This window comes from Jaculus jaculus, chromosome 2 (genome assembly GCF_020740685.1).
Source record: "Jaculus jaculus isolate mJacJac1 chromosome 2, mJacJac1.mat.Y.cur, whole genome shotgun sequence".
Lineage (NCBI taxonomy): Eukaryota > Metazoa > Chordata > Mammalia > Rodentia > Dipodidae > Jaculus > Jaculus jaculus.
In genome coordinates this window covers 20,639,385-20,661,619 of record NC_059103.1, presented here as the reverse complement: position 1 = coordinate 20,661,619, position 22,235 = coordinate 20,639,385, and the positions used below count along the sequence as shown (strand labels likewise).

At 44.1% G+C, this 22,235-nt stretch overlaps 1 protein-coding gene across 2 annotated transcripts in view; it reads left to right on the top strand.

The window, feature by feature from the left end:
* Atp9b (ATPase phospholipid transporting 9B (putative)) overlaps positions 1–22,235 on the top strand; it is a 226,118-nt gene that overhangs the window by 199,740 nt on the left and 4,143 nt on the right. For both annotated transcript variants that reach the window (XM_004662637.2, XM_004662636.2), the window contains exons 20-28: positions 4,324–4,422; positions 5,977–6,066; positions 8,284–8,428; positions 8,664–8,728; positions 9,383–9,538; positions 9,682–9,746; positions 14,371–14,479; positions 20,670–20,727; positions 21,425–21,628. In XM_004662637.2, coding sequence (XP_004662694.1) covers positions 4,324–4,422; positions 5,977–6,066; positions 8,284–8,428; positions 8,664–8,728; positions 9,383–9,538; positions 9,682–9,746; positions 14,371–14,479; positions 20,670–20,727; positions 21,425–21,628 — 991 coding nt within the window. The remainder of the gene's footprint in view (positions 1–4,323; positions 4,423–5,976; positions 6,067–8,283; positions 8,429–8,663; positions 8,729–9,382; positions 9,539–9,681; positions 9,747–14,370; positions 14,480–20,669; positions 20,728–21,424; positions 21,629–22,235) is intronic.

Below are 22,235 nucleotides of genomic sequence, written 5' to 3'. Positions count from 1 at the left end.
CAGGTCTTCCTGTGAGCTTCTCATACCTGTGTGTGTTCAGTTGTTGGCATCACATCACAGGTGGCACACGTTTGATGAGGAGGTCAGTGTAGTAAAAGCCCAGTCTTGCTTGGACTTTGAGTTTCCATCTACTGAATTATCTCGTGCTCCAGAAGTGGACTGGATCACAATCGGATGTTGGTGGGGTCATCATTCAGGTTTGCTTCTAAGCCACATGTACAGTGTCACAAGCTCAAATAGCCCATAGGGCCATGCCATGATCAGTTATGCTCACTTTCTTGCCTGGCCACTGAGTGCAGCACTGGGATCCTTTTCTCCAGGGATACGCAAACGTGCAGATGCAAAAGAATTTCTCTTTCTATGGCTGTTTGTTGATACACATGCAGTCTTCCAGACTCTTAGGAGACTGCTCTCTCTCTCTCTGTCCCTTTCTCTCTCTCTCATCTGCACAGTTTCTGGCTTCCCAGCTGCTCTATCTTGCAGGTTGACACTTGGAACACGTTGTCTGGGAGACTCCAGCTGACATTACTGTCATAAGTGGTGAGGTTCAGCATCTCTCCAAGTGAAATCAGGTTCTGAGGTGGCATTTTCCCTGGAAACCACAGAACAGACACATGTTTTCTTGCCTGATGTCCTATAACCTTCATCCTTGTTTGTCTCTTCATGTTCTTGGGAGCCTAATATCTGTGGCATAAATTTTCTTTTGGGGGAAACTGCTTTCTTATTTCACAATTCTTGCTATGCCATGTTTAGTGACAGATTGATTGAGAGCATTCAGTGTAGCACTTCCTCAAGCATTTGAGACTGAATTTGATGATAGGATCACAAAATGTAACTTGACTTTAAAAAAAGAAACTGTCCACCTAGATGAAGGAGGCACAATGAAGAGAAGGCCAGAGGTATAGCTGCACCTGAATCCACTCCCACCAGTGCATCAGGTTCTGAGCACTTGCAGACACAGGCGTGGCAAGATGTGGCACTGATGCCACTAGAAGCAAGTGTCACACCATGAGTCTGCACTGGTGTCAGCATCACCCAGGCTCACAGTGAGACAGAAGTCCAGACTCAGCATCTGTGCTCCCAAGCTTACTTATGCTATGCGGCCAAAACGCTGGGAGAAGTCTGCTAATTAGGAGCAGATGACCTGTGTGTCTGAAATAACCTTTGTCTATTTTGTGACTTTTTGCTAGGTTCATGGTATATGACTTTGGGTCTCTAAAGAATGTAAGACATGGATCTAAAAGCTCCTGCCCTCTTATCTGTCCTTGCATCATGTGACTCTAGATTCTGCTCTGAAACTGGAAGTGTATTTCAGTGACATCTCATTTATGACTCCTGAGCAGCACAACTTGCTCAGTGCCCTCTCCTGTCATGGTAATGCTTCATCACTCAGTGCAGCAGAGCAAGTACACGTACTCAGCTTAAACCGAGACCACACACCTGCGTGCAGAACAGCCCAGCTGAGTGGATCTGAATGAGTACCAGTGTGCCATATAGGGTTTTCTGTCTCCTGCTTCCAGAAGTGCATCTTTCTACATGATAATAAAAAACCTAAGACATTCAAATGATGGTGAAAAATATCACAGCAAGTTTTTTGCTATTCTACAAAATATGAGTAATATTTTGCTACATATTAAATGTCTACTATTGTCTAGGTCTCAATTCATAAACTTTTTCCACTTGCAACCCCTTTTGCCTGAGAAGTTTTTACATGACTCTGGGTATATATGTATGTATATAAAACAGACAAACAAGGACTAGAGGGATGGCTTAGTGGTTAAGGGGCTTGCCTGCAAAGTCTAACAACCCAGGTTTTATTCCCTAGTACCCACGTTAAGCCAGATGCACAAGGTGGTGTATGCATCTGGAGTTCATTTACAGCAGCTGGAGGCCCTGGCACACCCATTCTCCTTCTCTCTGCTTGCAATTAATTAATTAAAAATAAATCAAACATTGATAATAAATTATTTTAAAATGTCTTTAAATGCAAAAATTTTACCAGTGAGTAAAGACTGAAGAAAATTTATGTACTAATGAGGTGGATGTTCTTGTTTGTTTTTACATAATTAAATCTTGTTTATGCATGTGTTCATATGCATGTGGGTGCACGTGTATACATATGCACATAGAGGCCAGAAGACTGCCTTGAGTGTCTTTTCTCAAGTACTGTCTTGCAGGTATATAGACTTTTATTTTTTGAGACAGGATCTCTCACTGACCTGGAACTCACAAAGTAGGCTAGGCTGGCTGGCCAGAGTGCCCCAGAGACTCACCTGTCTGTGCCTTCCCAGATCTGGGATTATGAGCACATATCACCATGCCTGGCTGTTGTTGTTGTGCATGAGTTCTGGGGGTTAAGCTCTAGTCCTCATGCTTACATGGCAAGCACTTTACTGACTAAGCTATTTCCCTAGGCTCCTCAAATAGCAATTTTTGAAATCAAACATTTTAATACAATATAGCCTAAAGAAAATAAACTAATGTATTGTTTATGTATGAGGCGTGACAGTAGCAAAATATTAAAGTCTTTGTTTTCTGTATTAAACCATTATGTTTCTATAGGAGCAGAATGCATTTTACATACCATAGAAACTAATTTATAACATGGAATAACCTCAGTTCTGAGCTGAGGTGTCTCAGGCAATGTTCATTGATACTGCATTGTGTGCGCAGTATAATATGTGCATGTTGTGTGTTCAGAACTAACGCTGCAGTAAAGTCATACAATGCAATGTGGACACACATTCAAAGAAACAACCTTAGATTCATAGTCCATTGGATGATTTTCAGTTATTTTTGGTGTTTGCACATTCAGAAACCTTTTATTGTTGCCAGATTTTCCACAACCCCCACATTCAGTTATGTTATCCTATATGGGACTGTGACCCACAGTTTCAGCAGCTGAGGTCTTTGTATCCTCATATATAGTATATCCATGTATATGCAGTTGTTAGTACCAAAGTAGCATTGTTTGGTATGTTTTATTTGATGTAAGCACCTTTTGGCTTGACCATGAGCTATTGGCTCAGTTGAATTGCACTTTTCAGTGAGAAGTTGAAGTCAAGGTTGTGCTCCTCCTAGCTCTTGGTGCTGCCCATCACGCTTTGTGTGAGTGGAAGGCTGTATTAACACTCTGTCCTTGGGCATCTTCAAGTATCATCATTAGGTTCATCCAGATGACAGCTAAGCTCAATAGTTAGCCATGTACGTCCAGAGCACAACTGCATGCCTAAACAGCACATTCTGACTTGGTTTCCCCAAACAAGTTAGTACTTTTTTATTGTGGTACAAAATGCCCCCCAAAATTGCCTTTTAGATACCTGTAGGGGCACAGTTGAGAGAATGAAATACACTCACTTTGATCTGCAGGCACCACTATCATCCATCTCCAGAAATCTCCATCTTCCCAAGTTGAAACTTTTCCCCATGTAATCCTCAGCCCCTGTGCCCACCATTATACTCCTGTACCCACGAATCTGACTGCTGTGGACACCTCACATAAGTGGGATTGGGCAGTATTTGTTCTAGTGTGCTGCACTGATGTCACTCAGCATAGCATTTTCAAGGTCCACGTGTCGCTCCATGTGTCAGCAGTTCCTTCCTTTTAAGGTTGAGTGACATACCACTCTGGACAGATCTCATTTCATGTATCTGTTTGTTTACCTATGTGTACTGAATGACATGCCATTTATGGGCAGACCACATTTTATGCTTGTTGCAGTTACCTTCTTGTTCTTGGACAAAACACCCAATCAGAGGCAGCACATGGGAGGAAAGAGTTTATTTCAGCTCACAGTATGGAGGGGAAGCTTCCTCATAGCAGCAAAAGCTTGGAACAAGCAAGACAACAGTGGAGGGAAGTAGTCCAAGTGCGCTAGCTAACCACCCAGTAGAGCTGGACAAGCCTCAGGCTCTGAGCCCAGTAACATACCTCCCCTAGCAAAGCTCCACCGCCAGCATAGCCACCAGTGGGGACTGAATATGGGGCTTAACCACAGACCCATGAGGCTGTGGGGGACACTTTACATTCAAGCTACCACATCATTTGTCTATCCAAGTACACCGAAAGACATGCCACTGTGTGGAAAGACCACACTTTGTGTGTTATTTGTTTGTGTACACTGAATGACATGACACTGTGTGCACAGACCACATCGCATTTGGCCATTTCCTATCTGTACAGGTACACTTGGGTGTCTCCACCTTTTCACTGTTGCGATAATGCTGTGACCATGGGCGTACCAATGTCTGCTCACAGAGGGGTACACTTAGGTGGCATTGAAGTAGTATTACTGAAATTCACCAGCTGAAATTCTTTTGTAGATATGGATGCTCACAGGCGATAAGCTTGAGACAGCAACTTGCATTGCCAAAAGTTCACACTTGGTGTCTAGGACACAAGACATTCATATTTTCAGACCAGTAAGTATGTTTTTCAATCACTTTGAATCTTTAAATGTTTTATCTGAAAGTAAAGTTCTATACACATGATTTTGAAAGCTTTTTGATAGACAAACTGTAAGAAGCATTTTCTGGTGCACTATTAGTTGCCTGTTTTTAAATAGACATGCTGCCATCATTTCTAGTCAACTTATAAAAAATTATGTTGTATCCTTTTAAACAAATACATTTCCTAGTAGCTATGCAAGGCAGTACCTGGGAGACAGGTGCAGATACAATGCAGGCCACATCTCTAGCCTGCTGATCTGAGATGCAGCGGTCTTCCTTCCTTAACTAGTGCAAAGAAAATGATAGAACTAATCTGAATTGATGTGTCTACTGTATGTATTAGTTCCGACTAAATTTAATTCCTATATGAGAAATAGGAGTTCCTTGGGTCTTGATTGATGGTAAGCAGGCAGACACCATGTGGCTGTGGCTGTCAGAATGAAGTACTTGCACCTACAGAAATTGTTATTTGCGTGTCATTTACATGGAAATGTATTTTATTCTGAAACATCAGAATCACAAATGAAGCCCTGCAGACTACTATGTGCAATTAAATTATTAATGCTTCTGATAAAATTTGTGATCAAATTTTGTTGACTTTTCAGAGTTATCGCAATACAAATTAAAATTTTCACAGTAAAACCTACCTACTTATAAATTAATCTGAGATTAATTTGGACCACATGAAACTTTTCATTTATTTCATTCCAATGACATTTCTTTTATGCCCCATAAAATTGTCACGGAAAATATGTCAAAACCCAGTGCATTGGTTTCTGACATGTTTTCAGTCTAAAATTAATAACATTTCAAGATTATGACTTAATTTTACATTTAGACTGCTTACTCCTTCAGACACTAAATCAAAATGAATGAAACAAGTAAAATCCCATAGCAAAGTAGTCAAAAGCAATTTTGTAAAAGTATTTTCTGTCATTCCCTTTATTATGAAAAAAGGCATGTTTAAATAAAACTCAGATTTTTATATAATACTGTCTGTACCTGGTGTGTGATGAAGAAGAGCTCAGTTTTCTTGAGCATAGCCTCTGACTCCTGAGTTGTAATTCTCTAGGGCCCTGTTTGTGATGCTGTAAGCCGAGTGATTCTCAACAGTGCTGCTCGCCATACCCACTTACCTGCCTATTGTTGTACTAAATCATCTCTGTAAAGTACTAGGAATTTTTTAGCCATCACCACTATCTCTTGAGGGAATGTATTTATAACAGCAGTGGCCCTCCCAGGGTCCATAAAGTGATGGCTAGTGCACAGGTCCCTTCCCTACACGATTTGTGAGCGTGGCACCTGTATTGTTCTGTGTAAGTTTCCTGCCCTAATGGCCACAAAACAGAGATATAGAGATGGAACAGATGCAAAATTTATAAGAATCTTATAGCAGGATTTCTCTTCATCTATAAAGCACCTTTAGATTCAAATACTATGTGCATAGGGATGCTACTATGTGCCCTCTTATAAAGTCCTGTATTTTTAAAAAATGTTTTAATTCATAGTGTTTTTTCTCTAATGGAGGTTACCAGTCGAGGAGAGGCCCATTTGGAGCTGAATGCCTTTAGAAGGAAACACGATTGTGCACTGGTCATATCTGGGGACTCTCTGGAGGTAAGACTGGTTCTCAACTGAGAATATGTGTGTATCCATCCATCTGTCTGTCTGTCTGTCTGCCCAACTTCTGAGCTAATAACCAAGTACATGTCTGTACATGTAACTCCCGAGGAAAAACTGGCCTGCAACACTGTGTCTGTCTCCTGATGTAGGGCTGGCCCATAACAGCATGGGTCTGGTACCAGGCTGGCATAGCAGCACTCAGGGTTGGCTGGATGCCTTTCTGCACACAACTCTTTCTCAGGGTTCTGGACTGATCATCTCAGACCACATATGCCACCAGCATCCCCACAGCACCATGCTGAGAAATGTGGGCAGAAGTGGCAAGGCTTCTTACAGCAGAACATGACTATAGTTACATTCTATTGATTGAACAAATCACATGGCCAGCCTAGATTCAGGCTGAGAAGCCTGTAGTATTTGTACCAGAGTCATTTATGGACCATTCCATTTGGTACTTGAGTAAGTAAGCTCCCTGGGACAGAGTAAGGATGGTTTCATGTTGCCCAGAATTCCTTCCCCTAGTTTTTATGTTTTCCCATCTCTGTGAATCCAGTGAAACACTTCATAAAACCCTTGGGGTCTGTGAACTGTAGAGTCCAAACAGTGTGAGTCAGACAGTAACACCCTGCACTTTTCAGTGCCCACAAATGGGATACATTCTCCCTCCCTGCCTCCTGTCTGGAGTCAAGAAGGTCACCTTGACCCTTGGCTGTCACTATATCAAACAGTGTACTCAGGGAATATGTGAAGCCTTGTGAGAGCTATCTCCACAGTGCCCCATGAGACGCTGCTTCAGGCAAAAAGCACCTTCCTATCCCTACGGGGTTGATTGCATTTGGACTGACTGTGTGTGTGGTTTCTGTTTTCACAGACACATAGTGTGTGTAATCGTCTCTTCTAGGCTCCTCAGTTCCCTTCCCACCTTCTTCCTGCCCCAACACACTTAGGATTTGGCCCTCATATGATGATCCCTGTTGCTGTGTTTTCAAATACTGGTATTTGTTGAGCTATAGTGTAGTTCCTCAAGGTTTGACAGTGTCTGTTTTATTCTTGCTCTTCAGTGAAGCCTTAGTTCTGTCCTTTCTGTCTACACTCTCACAGCTAAATTATCACTGTGATTGGACCACTAATCAGTAGGTGACATTAATTTTGTTTCTATGTACTTGGCTGGTTCCCAAAAGGAGCCAAGTAGCCAACAAAATGTATATGTATCACATGAGATTAACCACTGTGAAAGTGGAAGTGAACGCAGAAGGAGAGGTAGAAACGTAAGCTGTTAGGGGTACGAGAATGAAGGCTGGGGGCTCCGAGGGCAACCTGTGAGCACGGCTTTGCCCTCCTTTGCTTCTGAGAGCAAAGGGAAGATGGCAGAGGAACACAGGTGGCCATAGGCCCTGCTCTGGCAGAAGTGGGTTGGCAATAGCTTGCCTCTAGACCTGACTGTATCTGGAGAATGAAGTTTGGCACAGCCCCTACAAAGGGCACGCCTACCACTGCCATGCAAATGGCCTACAGCTGGGTTCCAAGAACTGCACTCTCTTTCTCCTGCTGGTAGCATTCTGCGCCGTGGAGGGGCTGTCCTTCATGATGGGAAAATCCCACAGTTCCTCAAGAGAGCAAGTCTGTGCCCTTTAGACAGGGCTTTGGGTTTTTGTTTTTATCCAGCCAAGCTGGGAAACTGGGACCTGGAACTGTCCCCTTAACAAGGGCTTCAGTGTCCTAAGTCCAGCCAAAATTTCCATCAGCTACATGCTGAGAACGGTTAAAAGCATTGTAACATTCTAGTTGGAAGTTTTTGCAGAGTGACCCAGACACTTGTCCCAGAGGAGGACATATGTCTTCTCAGTCACATCATCAGCCCAGCGACACCTCAGGTGCTGTGCTGCTAACCCTGGGTCTGGCTTTGTCTGAGCGTTCTCTACCCACCACATACCGCCATTCCACAGACCCTTCAGTGCTGCACCAATTATGCGTTCCCACAGGGGCCTGGCCACCCCTGCTCATCTTCCCACCTTGCTGTCCTTCTGCATGGCAGTGAGCTCCACTCACTCTGTGTCCCCAGCCCCCTGACAGAGTACACCACAAAGTAGAGAGAGCTTGGTCATTTGACCGCCCAAAAAAGATGGCCAAGGCTTTCCCACAGTCCTGTTTACCCTGGTGCTTGAGCCCAGGGCTGCATGGTGACAGTGGAGTCACAGTACTGTCTCCCAGGTCTGCCTGAGGTACTATGAACATGAACTTGTGGAACTGGCCTGCCAATGCCCTGCCGTAGTCTGTTGCCGCTGCTCACCCACCCAGAAGGCCCATATCGTGACCTTGCTGCGCCAGCACACTGGGAAGCGTACCTGTGCCATTGGTAAGTCCTGTCCAGCCTGCACTGGGGGGGTGGGGGGTGGGATGCCACCTTCCTATCGACAGTGAAATGTAAAGAACAGCCAATGTCTCTTTATTTATAGACAAAATTGTGTCCCATCAATAAAATTAGATTCTGCATTCCCATAAACATTTTAAATAGCCCTAATGATAATAAAATAAAGACATACTGGAAAAGCATTTATGAAGCTGAATCTTTCAACTCCTGTGCTCCTCAGGTGATGGAGGAAATGATGTCAGCATGATCCAGGCAGCAGACTGTGGGATCGGGATTGAAGGGAAGGTAGGTCTGTCCTCTTGTTTTGTGCACATTGCACATGAGCTCTGTCAGCTCATGGTCTTGGGAGAGAGGTAAACAGTCAGAATTCGTTCTTCTGTTCTTCACCCTGTGGCTGGGCCTGGCTGTGGCAAGGAGGTGAACAAAGAAAACCACAGTGTTACAACTCCTCGGCCTCCTTCCTGTGGCTGGAGGTACCCATGCTTATGGCTTGCTCTGGTAGCACTGGAGTCTCTGGCATACTTCTGGGGCTCCCAAACACCTCAGCTTCTCTCCCCTACTTTATATGCCCTTGCTCTGTGTAGCCATGTGCCACTTTCTCCTGCCAACTGAGCATGATTTAGGTTTGTCTTTGTGTCAGTTCCTTCGTGCTTAGTTCTGTCTTAGTGCCAACAGAGTGCACAAGCCATGTTCTTCTGAAGTTGTTGGGACCAGCACCTGATGTCAGGGCAGTGTGCACAGGACCAGTGGGGCTTCGCCCTCTGTCCGCCCCACTGGCCAGTGCAGGTGGGTGAATGGTGTGCCTGATGAAGCTTTCGGCCTCATGCAGACATTGCTCCTGGTGACTTTTAAGTCAGGCCAAACGCCAAAACTCAGCTTTGTAGGGTATGACTCACAGCATGCCATATTTCTCAGAGGCCCGTTTGGATTCTGCCACAGGAGGGCAAGCAGGCCTCACTGGCAGCAGACTTCTCCATCACGCAGTTCCGACACGTTGGCAGGCTGCTCATGGTGCACGGGCGGAACAGCTACAAGCGGTCTGCAGCACTTGGCCAGTTCGTCATGCACAGGGGCCTCATCATCTCTACCATGCAGGTATTTAGCCTGGGCCAGTCAGGTGAGGTCTGTGACCACTGGGCTTACTGGGTCTCGTGTAATGAAGAGATATACAAAATAAGGTACTTGGAAATGCTTGTGTGCAGTTGAGTTTTTTAACTTACATCATCTTGTCTTTTAAGGCTGTGTTTTCATCAGTATTCTACTTTGCATCCGTCCCTCTATACCAAGGATTCCTCATGGTAGGGTAAGTGTAAAGGGTGCTCATGGTACCACAAAGAATTACATATGGAAGAATGAGTTTAAAAAAATACATAATATTTTGGGTAACTTGAGATAATTCCTTACACACCAGCACTTAGGATTCGTAACACCAATGTTAAGCTTGGGAATTTGGAGACAACACCTGTGCCCTAACGCCTCTTGTGATTGTGTTAAGTTTCTCATTAGATTTATTTTCATGGGGAAGTCATAATTTGTGTCAAGAACTATGTCAGATCTGAGGTTTTATAAAAGGACCCTGTAACATAATGAGAGGGGCAGAACCAAGGGGCGGGCATATGCCAATGCTGCCATCAGCAGGGGTTGAGCCAGGCAGGCCACAGCTGCGCCTCCTGAGCCTGCCCTGTCCCAGTGTACTGGTAGGGACACAGCTTCGTGAGAGGCAACCAGCAACCAACCAGAAAACGAAAGATAGAACTGAGATGTCCTCTTAGCTTTGAGGGACACTGTGCCTGTCCCTGTCAGCAGTGAAGCCTCACATTCAGCCAGCCACTCGGAGACCTTGGACAAAAGTGACTAAGTCTAAGAAAATCTTCCCCACCAAGTCTGCAGAAGAGGGATTCTCTCCGAAGTAAATACATTGGAGTTCTTCTCATCCTGTACAGCCATGGCTAAGATAAAATCACTGTGCTGTTATTGTGTGACAACTATGTAAAAGCCATCCTCTGTCACTCTCCATCTGTGCCCTGCCAGGTTTGCACATCTCAACCAGAGCTCCGTCTGTGACTAGGGGCTGAGAAAAATAACTGCTAGCTTTGGTGTTGTGGGAATTGTCCTAGCACCAGTCTGTCCGTGTACCAGTTCTGCATATGAGAACAGCCAGAGGGCTTCAGAAGGTTCAGGACCACAGTCGTGAGCAAAGAAGCCCAGGGTGGAGTGCGGTGACTGGCTTCAGTCTCATCAGCACCTTTCTCCGTAGTGTTCATCTTCCTTCCTGGCCAGCAGAGGACAGACAAGGCAGGTTCTCTCACCTGCAAGTTGACATAGTTTATTGTAAATTCCTTCTCACCTGATAGCTCTCAGGATTCCAAGAATTCCTAATAATTTTGGCCAATACTGGGAAGTAGTGCTCCTCATTAACCATGAGGTCCCTGGAAATTACCTACTTCCCAAGTAAGAATCAGTGAAGGATGCCACCCAGCCTAGCTGGGGCTCCTGCATCCTTGAAGGTACCTCACCCTCTGTTGTCATAACAGAAGCTTGTCTGTGCCATTCCACCACAGCAGCATTGCCCACTCCCCACAGCATAGCCAGCCTCGTCCAGAGAATCCAGGTGCTTAATCACGTGAAGTGCCATATTCACTGATGGTGGCAAGGAGAATGTGGACCTCTGGGGAGCTGTTATGCTACTGACCACAGTATAGAATAATTAAGGAAAAGAGGGTCTCACATCTCAGGGTTGGCTGTGCAGATTGCCCTCTGCAGTCACTGGCTATAGCACTAGGAAATGTATATGGTCTCCTGAGCCTGTCTCCTCATCCAGCAGGAAGTTAGAATATGACCTTTCGGGTAGCATTATGTGGAGTGGCCATGTCAGGTTCTTAGCACAGATTGCAATAGAGCATAGGCATTTGAAAGAAGTGGCTAAAATAGACACTCTTCTACCGTGTGACAATTGTCCATGGGCTGTCATGGAGTTGCACGCCTTAAGCCCAGTACTTAGTAGACTGAGGTAAGAGGGTTGCCACAACTTGAGACCAGTCTGGGCTACATATTAAGTTCCAGGCCTGCCTTGGAGAAGAACAAGACACTGTCACCAAAACATGTAGGGGCCTGTTGCAGTCAGGTTTGCATTGCTGGTAGAAATCACCCAGCCAAGAGCAGCTTGTGGGAAAAAGGTTTATTATGGCTTACGGGCTCGAGAGGGAGCTCCACCATGGTACAGGAAACCAATGGCATGAGCAGAGGGTGGGCATCACCCTCTGGCCCACAGTTTAGTGGTCAATAGCAACACAGGAGAGTGTGCCAAACACTGGGAAGGGGAAACTGGCTGTAACACCCATAAGCCTGCCCCCAGCAATACACCACCTCCTGGGGGTGTTAATTCCCAACTCTCCATCAGCTAGGAACCTAGCATTCAGAACACCTATGTTTATGGGGGACACCCGAATCAAACCGCCACATTCCACCCCTGGCCTCCATAAACTGATAACCATCCATGATGTAAAATGCAGTGCATTCATCCAACTTTAAAAGTCCCCATAGTTTTTATCAATTCTAATGATGTTCATACATCCCCATAGTCCAAGCTCTTTTAACTGAGCCATAATACCAAAAAAAAAAAAAAAAACCACCTGTAATGGCACAGAATAAACATTCACACTGCAAAAGATGGCATTGGGCATATCAAAGAAAAATTCAAGCAATGCATGACTTAAACAGGGCAAACACCAAACTCTGTAGCTCCAAGTCCAACAACTCTAGCCAGTGACAAGTCTCCAAATCTGATAATTCTAATCAACAACAAGTCTCTGGTATTCCAATTCCACCCCTCCAGCTAGGCTACTCACAGTCCTGGAAAACTTTATCCGGGCTGGCAGCTTTCCTTAGCAGCCATTTTATGGTCCCAGCATCTCCACTGGGTCTCCACTGCAATCCACCATTCATCCTCATGACCCCATGGGGTCTCCATGCAGTCATCCAGCAAACCTACTTCACACTGCCCATAGCCATTTCCAAAACACAAGACTGTGTTGCAAACTCAATGACCCTCTCTTTCCTGCATTTCTTACACTCCACAACACCAGGTAGGGTGCCAATTTGTTAATCCAGGGGTGGGGGGAAATAAAGCAAATTTTGAAGAACAGGACACTCCTTGGGCTCCCAGACCCCTTCAGAATAGTCTGTATTCACCCCAGTGCAGGTTAGCTTGCCCAATCTCAGTGGTCATAATCTCTCAAACAATTTGCAGGTGAGTGGCCAGCAGTTTAGGCCCAAAGATTTCATTTTTTTCTGTACCATATCCCTCTGCTAACACTAGTTCATTTGCACGCAAAGCAACGCACAACTTCTCAGGACCCAGGCATAACAGCAAGCTTCCCACACAAACTGCTAGCCCAGTCCAGGCAAAGCTCTTTCTCACCCTCATAAGCCAAATCTCACAGTGCATAGTTCTTACTGCCTTCGGATCTTTCAGCTCTGTCCAAAATAGTCCATCAAGTTGTACTTACAGCACTGCAAGGCAGCTCTTAGGCCAAGGTTTCAAATCCTTCCACATTCCTCTTAAAAATCAGCTCCAAAAGGCCAAAGCTACACAGTCAGGTGTCTAGCAGCAACCCCACTCCTCGGTACCACTTTACTGTTGCTTTCAGGTTCGCATTGCTGGTAGAAATCACCCAACCAAGAGCAGCTTGCGGGCAAAAGAGGTTTATTTTGGCTCACAGGTTCGAAAGGAAGCTCCATGATGGCAGGGAGAACAATGGCATGAGCAGAGGGAGGACACCCCCTGGCCAACATAAGGTGGACAATAGCAACAGGAGAGTGTGCCAAACATTGGCAAGGGAAACTGGCTATAACACCCATAAGCATGACCCCAGCAATACACTGCCTGGAGGGGGGTGTTAATTCCCAAATCCCCATCAGCTGGGAACCTAGCATTCAGAACACCTAAGTTTATGGGGGACACCTGAATCAAACCACCACAGGGGCAGTGAACGTTCATGGAAGTTTTATTTATGATACCTCAAATCTAGGAATAACAAGGTATACTCATGTAAATGAACAAGTAATTCACAAGTGTGACTCATCTACTACAAGATGCTGTCAGTAATAAGAAAGTCGGAGTCCAGAAAGCCATCCCCAAGGTTGCCTGTTACCTAGCTTCATTCACACAGTAGCTCTAAAGTGATAAATGGTAGAAGTTGGTGGCACAAGGCATAGAGGGGTAATCACAGCTGGTAACATGGGCATAGATGTGGAGGGCAGCAGAGCAAGGTTGGTAAGCTCAGTGTTCTGTGCTACTCAGGACTGTCCTGTCACATCCTCCTAAGGAGGATGGCTTACAGTTTGCAGGTATGACTTTTGGGGATACTGGAGTAAAGGGTGCTCATAACGTTCTGTGAGACTGACAACTATATGTGAGCCTACAGTGGTTTCAACATTTAAAAATAAATCTCTGCTTTGGGGCTGGAGTGATGGCTTAGCGGTTAAGGTGCTTGCCTGCGAAGCCTAAGGACTCATGTTTGACTCTCCAGGTCCCACATAAGCTAGCCACAGAAGGTGAGGCAAGCATGCAAGGTTGTACATGCACGTAAGATGGCACACGCATCTGGAGTTTGAGTACCTAGTGGCCCTGGCATGACAGTTTTTCTATCCCTGATACAATAATTAATAAATAAACAGATTTTTTAAAAAATCACTCCGTTTTCAAATGGATGCCTCTCCCTCTAAGCACTTATGGCTTTTAGAATGTCCTGTGAGCTCAAATTCCAGTTTCAGGAATAATCTCACTTGGTTGCCAACTTGGAATTTTTATGTTATTTTTATGTGATTTTGTTGGGTTCTGTTTTTTGAAACATTGATCTATCTCTTCTAAAAGTGTGGTCATAGGCATTTACTATAAACATAACTCAGTCTTCTTGGTTTCCAAGGTATGCAACTATCTACACCATGTTCCCAGTGTTCTCGTTAGTACTAGACCAAGATGTGAAGCCAGAAATGGCGATTCTCTACCCAGAGTTATACAAGGACCTCACCAAGGTATGGCTCCCTGGCTGCGTTTTGTCCAGTGACAGAAAACATGTACACTTTGAAGCATTGTTTGAATTTGAGGGAAATTTCCCAAACTAAAAAAGAAAAAAATATTCTCAAGTGTCTGTGATAGATCTCATGCCACACATAAAGTTTAAACGTTTTAGACTGTTCTGAACCATTGGTGGAAATTTTATGAACTTAGCCAAGATATATGTATGCTGTCCTGCAGTGATGCTACAGAGAAAAGCCTGGTAAGCCAACAGCGTGCAGAGACACTGCTCTGCTTGAAACTTTGTGCTTATAAGTAAAATGTTTTGAGAGAGTAGTGAAATTGGCAGTTTATTTATGTGAAAGCCCATGTTTAAAGATAGAGGCTGTAAGGACACAGAATAAATATGGTCCCTTCGGAATTTTCCACATGGCTAACTTTGCCTGATCCAGCACAGAGAACAAAATGCTCAATTGAAGAGGTGTACAGTTGATAACTTGACATTATCAACTCAGATTTTTAAAAGCAATAGCAATGTAACAGAGGGGGGGGGAAATAATTCAATAAGGTATTCAAGATATTAGACACTAAACCAACCAAACACTAACAGACTATAGCCCAGGTGACTGGTAACAAACTAGAATGAAGTTCGGCTGACCCCTAGCAAACTTGGGTATAGCCCAACTGATCCATAACTAACAGACTAGACTGTAGTCCAAATGACCCCTACTAACCAACAGATGAGACTCAAGATCACCTGACCCTGACCCCAACCATGCCACAGTCTAGCTGACCCCTAACTGACAGACCCTCACCCTCACTAACAGGCCAGCTGACTGCTGAGTGACAGGAGAAGTAGATGCTGGTTGAGCCATATTACTATAAGAGTTTTGTTTTTTTTTTTTTTTAAACTGTACCAGGTTCAGTAGAGAGACACTGAAAATAATTTTTTAAGAGGAAAGGTTTATAGGAAAGTTATACTATGAAAGAGAATGATGGGTTTCCAAAGCTAAAGAAAGGCTTTAGTTCTGAGAAACAAAGTTAAGTGTCCTTATTTATGTGTTTTAGGGGAGTGGGAAAATTCTATGCCATGTGACCTAGCATACATGCTGGAAGCCAAGGATGCACCGGATGGTGGTTGGCATTAGATAGGAACCACTGCCAGAATTCAGGGGCCTCTGGGTCCCTAGCAACAGAGGCTGGTCTTACTTGTCCATTCAGACTTGGGTCCCAGGTAGCAGGTTGGGGTTGGGCCAGCTTTTCATTGTTCTCACAGCAGTGGCCGGGGAGAGGACTTTACCTTGTGAACCTGCTTGTCAGGAAAGACACTGATGTCGTGGCATGGCTGCCTTCCCTCAGAGCCACAGCATCTGTGCTCTGTCAGTTACCTATGGGTTTACTAGTGTTAATGTAAGTACCAAATTAAAAATTTAATAAGAACAAAAATTTAAAGCCTTGAAAGAGGAATTCAAAGTATGAATCTAATTCTATAATGCGGATAAATAACCCTAGTTCACGAGTGCAGCATAAAACAGTTACAAGCATTGAGTGTTGTTACCATGATGATGGTGCCATTGGTAGCTACTGGAAAGATGATTCCAAATCACACATATTATAGCCAGAAGAAATACTTTGAGCATAAAACCCTAAAATAATGAGACCATTGTGATAAGATCATAATAGGGTCAGAGATCCAAAACCTATAGGTAGTGATTGTGAATAATTATAGTTTTAATAGCTCATGCAATTCCTCATCTCCAGATACTCGGCAAATGTTTGCTTAATGCTGCAGCACAAATGAAAAGTGGGACCAGCTTGTGGCAGAATTCTCCCTCCCCTTAACCTAGGCATCCCAGTGGAGTTAGGATGCTACAGGTCATGTCCCTAGTGATGACACTGGTAGTTGTCCACTGACCATTTAGCATATTATGAGTCACAGGAACCAAGGGAGATTCTGCACTTTGCAACAAAATAGTCTGTTTTGTTGGAGGGAGTTTGTTGTTGTTGTTTTGTTTTGTTTACTAGTTTGTTTGTTTTTTTTGAGGTAGGGTCTCACTTAAGCCCAAGCTGACCTGAAACTTGCTCTGTAGCCTTAGGATGGCCTCAAACTCAGAGCGACCCTCCTACCTCATGCCTCCTGAGCACTAGGACTAAAGGGGCACCACCATGCCAGGTCTGGTTTTTGCGGGTCTTTTTTGTATGCACTTGATAAATAGTAATTTTAATCAAATAGTATAAACATGGACACATTTCAGACTGCCTATAGCAGTTCCTTCTTGTTGCTGGGACCAAATACCTTTCCAGAAGCACTTAGGAAAGGAAAGGGTTTATTTCAGTTTACAAGTTCAAGGGTCAGTTTTTATCATGATAGAGAAAGCATGGCAAGAGCAGACAGGCAGGCATCACACCTTGACAGCACAGGAGGGGGAGCTCACTAGCACTGGTAAGAAGGGCTGGGCTGTAACACCCAAGGCCTGCCCCTAATGACACACCTCCACTTCCCAGAGGCTCCGCCAGCTGGGAATTTAAGGATGAAGGTTAATCATGAACACATGAGACACTATGCTGCTTTACTGTTTTAATGAGATTAGCCAATCCTGAGTCTAAACACCTCTCATTTGGTCTGTTTCTATAGCCTAAACCATCCCTACTACCTCTTGACCTGTCCACTGAGTATGTTTTACCCCTGGAGATAGACATATATGGTATATGAATGCAGGAGTGTTTCCCACATAAAGCAGCAGCTTTTCCTTCTTTTTCAAGATCCATTGTCTGCATTCCTCCCAGAAGTTTAGGTATTTATAACAAATCCTTTTCTTGTTCCTCTTGAAATCTAGTTCTTTGAATTATTAAACTGTGCTCGTGAGGAGTTCAGTCGGTGAGGCAGGAACTTGATATGTGCAGGCCTCTCCTAACCCTGAAAGTGTCTCCACTTGACCAGACGGTCTGTGTCCTTTCAGAAAGCTGGGGAGCTTGGAGCAGAGCCAATGAACGACTAGCCGAGAAAGCTCACACCCTGAGGTGGCTCAGCTCTGTGAACTTGGTTCACAGCTCACATTTCCATGTCACTCGCTACTTATGCAAACTGGTTTGAGGTTGTTCCATGTGTATATGCCTCATACAGAGTAGCATATAGCCCTTCACAAGGATCCTGTAAATGTCTACTCTTTTTTCTTTCCTGTAGAACATTCTCAAAATGATACTAACTTTTGAAATATGTATTGTGCTATTATATCATTTTAAAATAATGAATAATAGCAAAAAGTAAAGACAGTAGAATATTAAAAAGATGAAATAGCTAGGCATGGTAGCACACGCCTTTAATCCTAGCATGTGGGAGGTGAGAGAGGGATTGCCATGAGTTCGAGGCCACCCCAAGAGTGCATAGTGAAGTCCAAGTCAGCCTGGTCTAGAACGAAACCCGACTTTGAAAAAAGGAGGAAGAAATAAAAAATATTCTCTTTGTAGATTACCTTTACAGTCTTATGTTAGTAACAGTAATAGTTGACCAGGACACAGATTGTGGCAGCAAGGGGTCCTGGTTGGGACTCAGGGACAGAACAAGGGTATTTATGGAAAACTGCGGATCTCCAGCTCTTGTAGCCAATATGATCCCTGTGTTCATTTCTCAATGCCAGCCGTTGCTGAATGTCCATGGACATAGCAGCCTCTACGTGACCTGGTGGGTGAGGGATCTGTGGTGGGGCTGCCTTCAGCTCTTACAGCGCTTCTAAAAGTCTAGCCCTAGTGGTCTCAAAGGAAAGTGGCTTTAAAAATGGCCAAATAGGACTAGAGAGGTGGCTTAGTGACTAAGGCATTTGCCTGTGAAGCCAAAGGACCCAGGTTCAATTCCCCAGGACCTATGTAAGCCAGATGTACAAGGGGCACATGCGTTTGGAGTTCGTTTGACATGGCTTGAGGTCCTGGTGTGCCCATTCTCTCTGTCTGTCTCTCTACTTGCAAATAAATAAATAAATAAATTTTGAAACACCAAATAGCTTTTATGACAGCATGCACCTGACACTAACCTGGATACAGATTAACCCAGGCTTTTTAGCCACCTGCCAGGTTGCACACTGTCTACATTCTAGTCCTCGGGGGTTCAGAAATGCAACCAGTGAGCCAGTGAGTGAGTTTCAATCTGAGCAAGAGAATTCTGAGGCTGGGCAGAGTAACTTTATGAGTAGCTTGAGGTCCATAGGAAGTGAATTGCTTCCATGGGGTAATAAATGTTTACCTCAAGTATGTTGGGATTTTTGTCTCTCACAGATGAAAGCAGATCCAACAATGATTTATGAATATTTTTCTCAAATTGGTTATTGGTAGTGTTTCTGCCCATTCTGTTCTTTTTGGTTTTATTAATCTGTATTCTGAAGCAGTCCCTCAAGCAGATTCAATGTGCTGCCTTAAACACCTTGCTGTGCTTGCAGCCCTTAACAAGACATGTGGCACAAAGGCCCCCACTTAACTTTCCACTTCTTAAATTGATTCCTCACATAAGCTGTCTGAATGCATTTCAGAAAATCTGGCTACAGAATAAACTGCCCATTTCTTACAGCAAGAGGTTGAAGTTCCTTTTAAGGTCCTTAAGTAAAATTAGCCATATGCTTAATTACAGATAAATTTTGTGTCCAAAAACCAAACATCCTCTCCTATCTGGCCAGAGTAGTACACTTGGAAAAAAGGTGTTAAGAGAACCTGTTTAAATTGCATTCATGCTTAAAAGTTTTCTGCTTTTGAAAATTAATTAGCACCTTTAATGAAATGCAGTGGATTCTAATACTCAGGCTCAGCATCTTCACAGACACACACATAGGCAAGAAAGGTCCTTACGTAATTAAAGCACAGCTAGAGTTACTGAGGACTACCTGCTGCTACTCCTTAGCACACGCAGGACTCCAGCATAGCTCCTGTTTACCACACGTTCTTGTGATCTCCAGAAAGCCACAACAGCCTCCAGGTCAATGAAGGATCTGGTCTGGACTTGGGCATGTCATTGCCATCATGAGTCCCTGCTGTGTCTTCTGGGCCCCTGTGATGGTTCATCTTTCCTTGTGGACACTGGCCACCACATTTGTCATGAAGAACTCTGTCCTAGGGTGGGAGCCCCAGATGACATGCAGAACTTTGGACTCTGATTGCAAACACCACTGAGCCAGGAACCATGCTAGGAGCTAGAGGAAAGGGCTGGTCTCCTGGGCTTCCTCACCTGTCATGTGTGCATGCAAGTGTCCCCCTAAGACTCTTAAAATGAGAGGCTGTGCCAAAGAACCGAGCTGCCAAAGCGTGAGTCAGCCCTGGGATCTGCACAGACAGGTTTCTGTCTCACCTGGCTGCCTTGGCTCCCATCCTACAAGGCCTCCTCTGGCACTGATGCAAGGTGGGTGGGCCTGGGGCTGAGAACACTTTGATTGGAGTAGCTTCAACATAGTCGAGAGCGAGGACAACCATGGGAAGGATCTTTGTCTCTGGTCCACCCCTAAAAGCCTGTGCTCACTTTGAAAAGTGAAGCCGAGTGCACAGGAAGCCATTGTCTGTACCAGACTGGCCTATGTGACAGCTTCTCCTGAACGGATTTGAGGGACAGGAAATGTTTACTCCAATTGTGGTGGTCAAACCTACTAAAGAGCTATCACTTTGGGGATTGGTTTTTGTTTTTGTTTTTGTTGGTCTCAGGAAACTAAAATGTAAATATAGAACTATTTCAAATAAGTATAGAAGTAGAATGAAATTGTTTTGATCACAGTCTTGATCCCAGACATGAACTTCTAGATTACTAAAAAGCCAAGAACAAATGATTGTAATGGGGAGGTAATATGATGGAGAATGGAATTTCAAATGGGAAAGTGTGGGGGTGGGGAGGGAGGGAATTACCATGGGATATATTTTATAATCATGGAAAATGTTAATAAAAATTAAAATAAATAAATAAATAAATAAATAAAAATAAAAAGCCAAGAACATAGGCTGTGGCTTCAGACTCCCACAGATAGAAGAGTGGGCATGAGACACTAACCAACTACAGGCATTCAGTACAGGTGCCTATCCAGGAGCTTCTGCAGGGCCAGGGTTACCTGACGTGTCCCACCATGGACAAGCTAGCATATGAGGTAGCCTCACACCTGCTTATTCCATGCTTCTTGAGAACACACCAATCAAGCATGCTATTGTCTCTCCTAATTAAACTATTCTACTCTTTGCCCCTAGGGGAGATCCCTGTCCTTCAAGACATTCCTCATCTGGGTTTTAATCAGCATTTACCAAGGTAGGACAGTTGCTGGGTTTATTAGACCAAAGGGTGGGTGTCGGTTGTGGGTGTGTAGGTGTGTGCGCATGTGTGTGCACACACACACACACACACTTAACAATATTGTTTCTGCATGCAGGTTCAATTCCAAAGGCTTAAAATTTCATCAACAGTGAGACACTGCTCTGTTTACCTTGCAAATTGATAATCCAGCAATGTGGATTGATTAACTGATATGCATAAGCTACAAACTGATGTGTTTTTAATTAAATGTCAGTTCAGAAAATTTTAGCCATACTTTTTACATTGTGCTCCTATCCTACCAATAGCTTTCTTTAGACAAATTTCAGTTACAACCAAGTTACTACTATGCTGGAGTTCAGTAAGTGAGACATTATTATGTGCTTCATGGGCTAGCAGGTTGGGAGATTTTGTGAAATGCATCCCACCACACTCTAAAGTGTAGTTTGGCTCTCCTGCTCACATAAAAAGTTTGTGATTCTTCTGACCAGGCCAGTGCCATCTCCTACACACAGTCGGGGGTGTAACTGGACTGTCCATCCAAGTGGAGAGTGGATATAGTCTTGATCCAGACTCTCCTCAGATGTGGGCGAGCCACCCATGGCTGCCGTTCATTGCTGGCCCACATGGTAACATCTGTACAAGCCTGTGGAAGAAGCTGGTCTGAAAGGCCCCTCTGCCCTGTCTTTTGCAGGAGGCATCCTCATGTACGGGGCCCTGTTGCTCTTCGAGGCAGAGTTTGTCCACGTCGTGGCCATCTCCTTCACAGCCCTGATCCTGACCGAGCTGCTTATGGTGGCTCTCACCATCCGGACGTGGCACTGGCTGATGGTCGTGGCAGAGTTCCTCAGTTTGGGCTGCTATGTGGCCTCACTAGCTTTTCTAAACGAGTATTTTGGTAAGTGGCTTGGAACTCATTTGAATCATTATCTGCCAGTGATTTTTAACCCTTCATTGTTATTTCTTAAGGCACTGTCTTAAATTATAGATAGAATCAAAGCCTATAACAGGAAGTTTCATAGCACAAAAGCTTATTTTGTGGAAAGATAAAAATCTTTGCAATGATCCGGGTGTGGTGGTGCACACCTTTAATCCCAGCACTCAGGAGGCAAAGGTATAAAAATCAATGTGAGTTCAAGTCCATCCTGAGAATACATAGTGAATTCTAGGTCAGCTGGGCTACAGTAAAAAGTCTTACTTTGAAAAAAAAAAAAAAAAAAGCCTTGCAATGAATTATAAAATTAAGGTCTTTACCATCTTTTCCAAATCAGTAAATAGAAGTACTTACAAAAAATATGAACACAGGATCACTGTGAGTTCAGGGGCAGCCTGAACTACAGTAAGACCCTGCCTGGAAAAAATAAAAATAAATAAATAAATAAAAAGACGTTAAAGTTGTGTTTTTCCAAATAACCTTCCCCACCAAATCTGTGCTGTTTGTATTTTCATGCTGGAAGCAGCTAACTGCTTCAAGTCAGGCACTTCTGACAAGCCTGGGTGTTCCC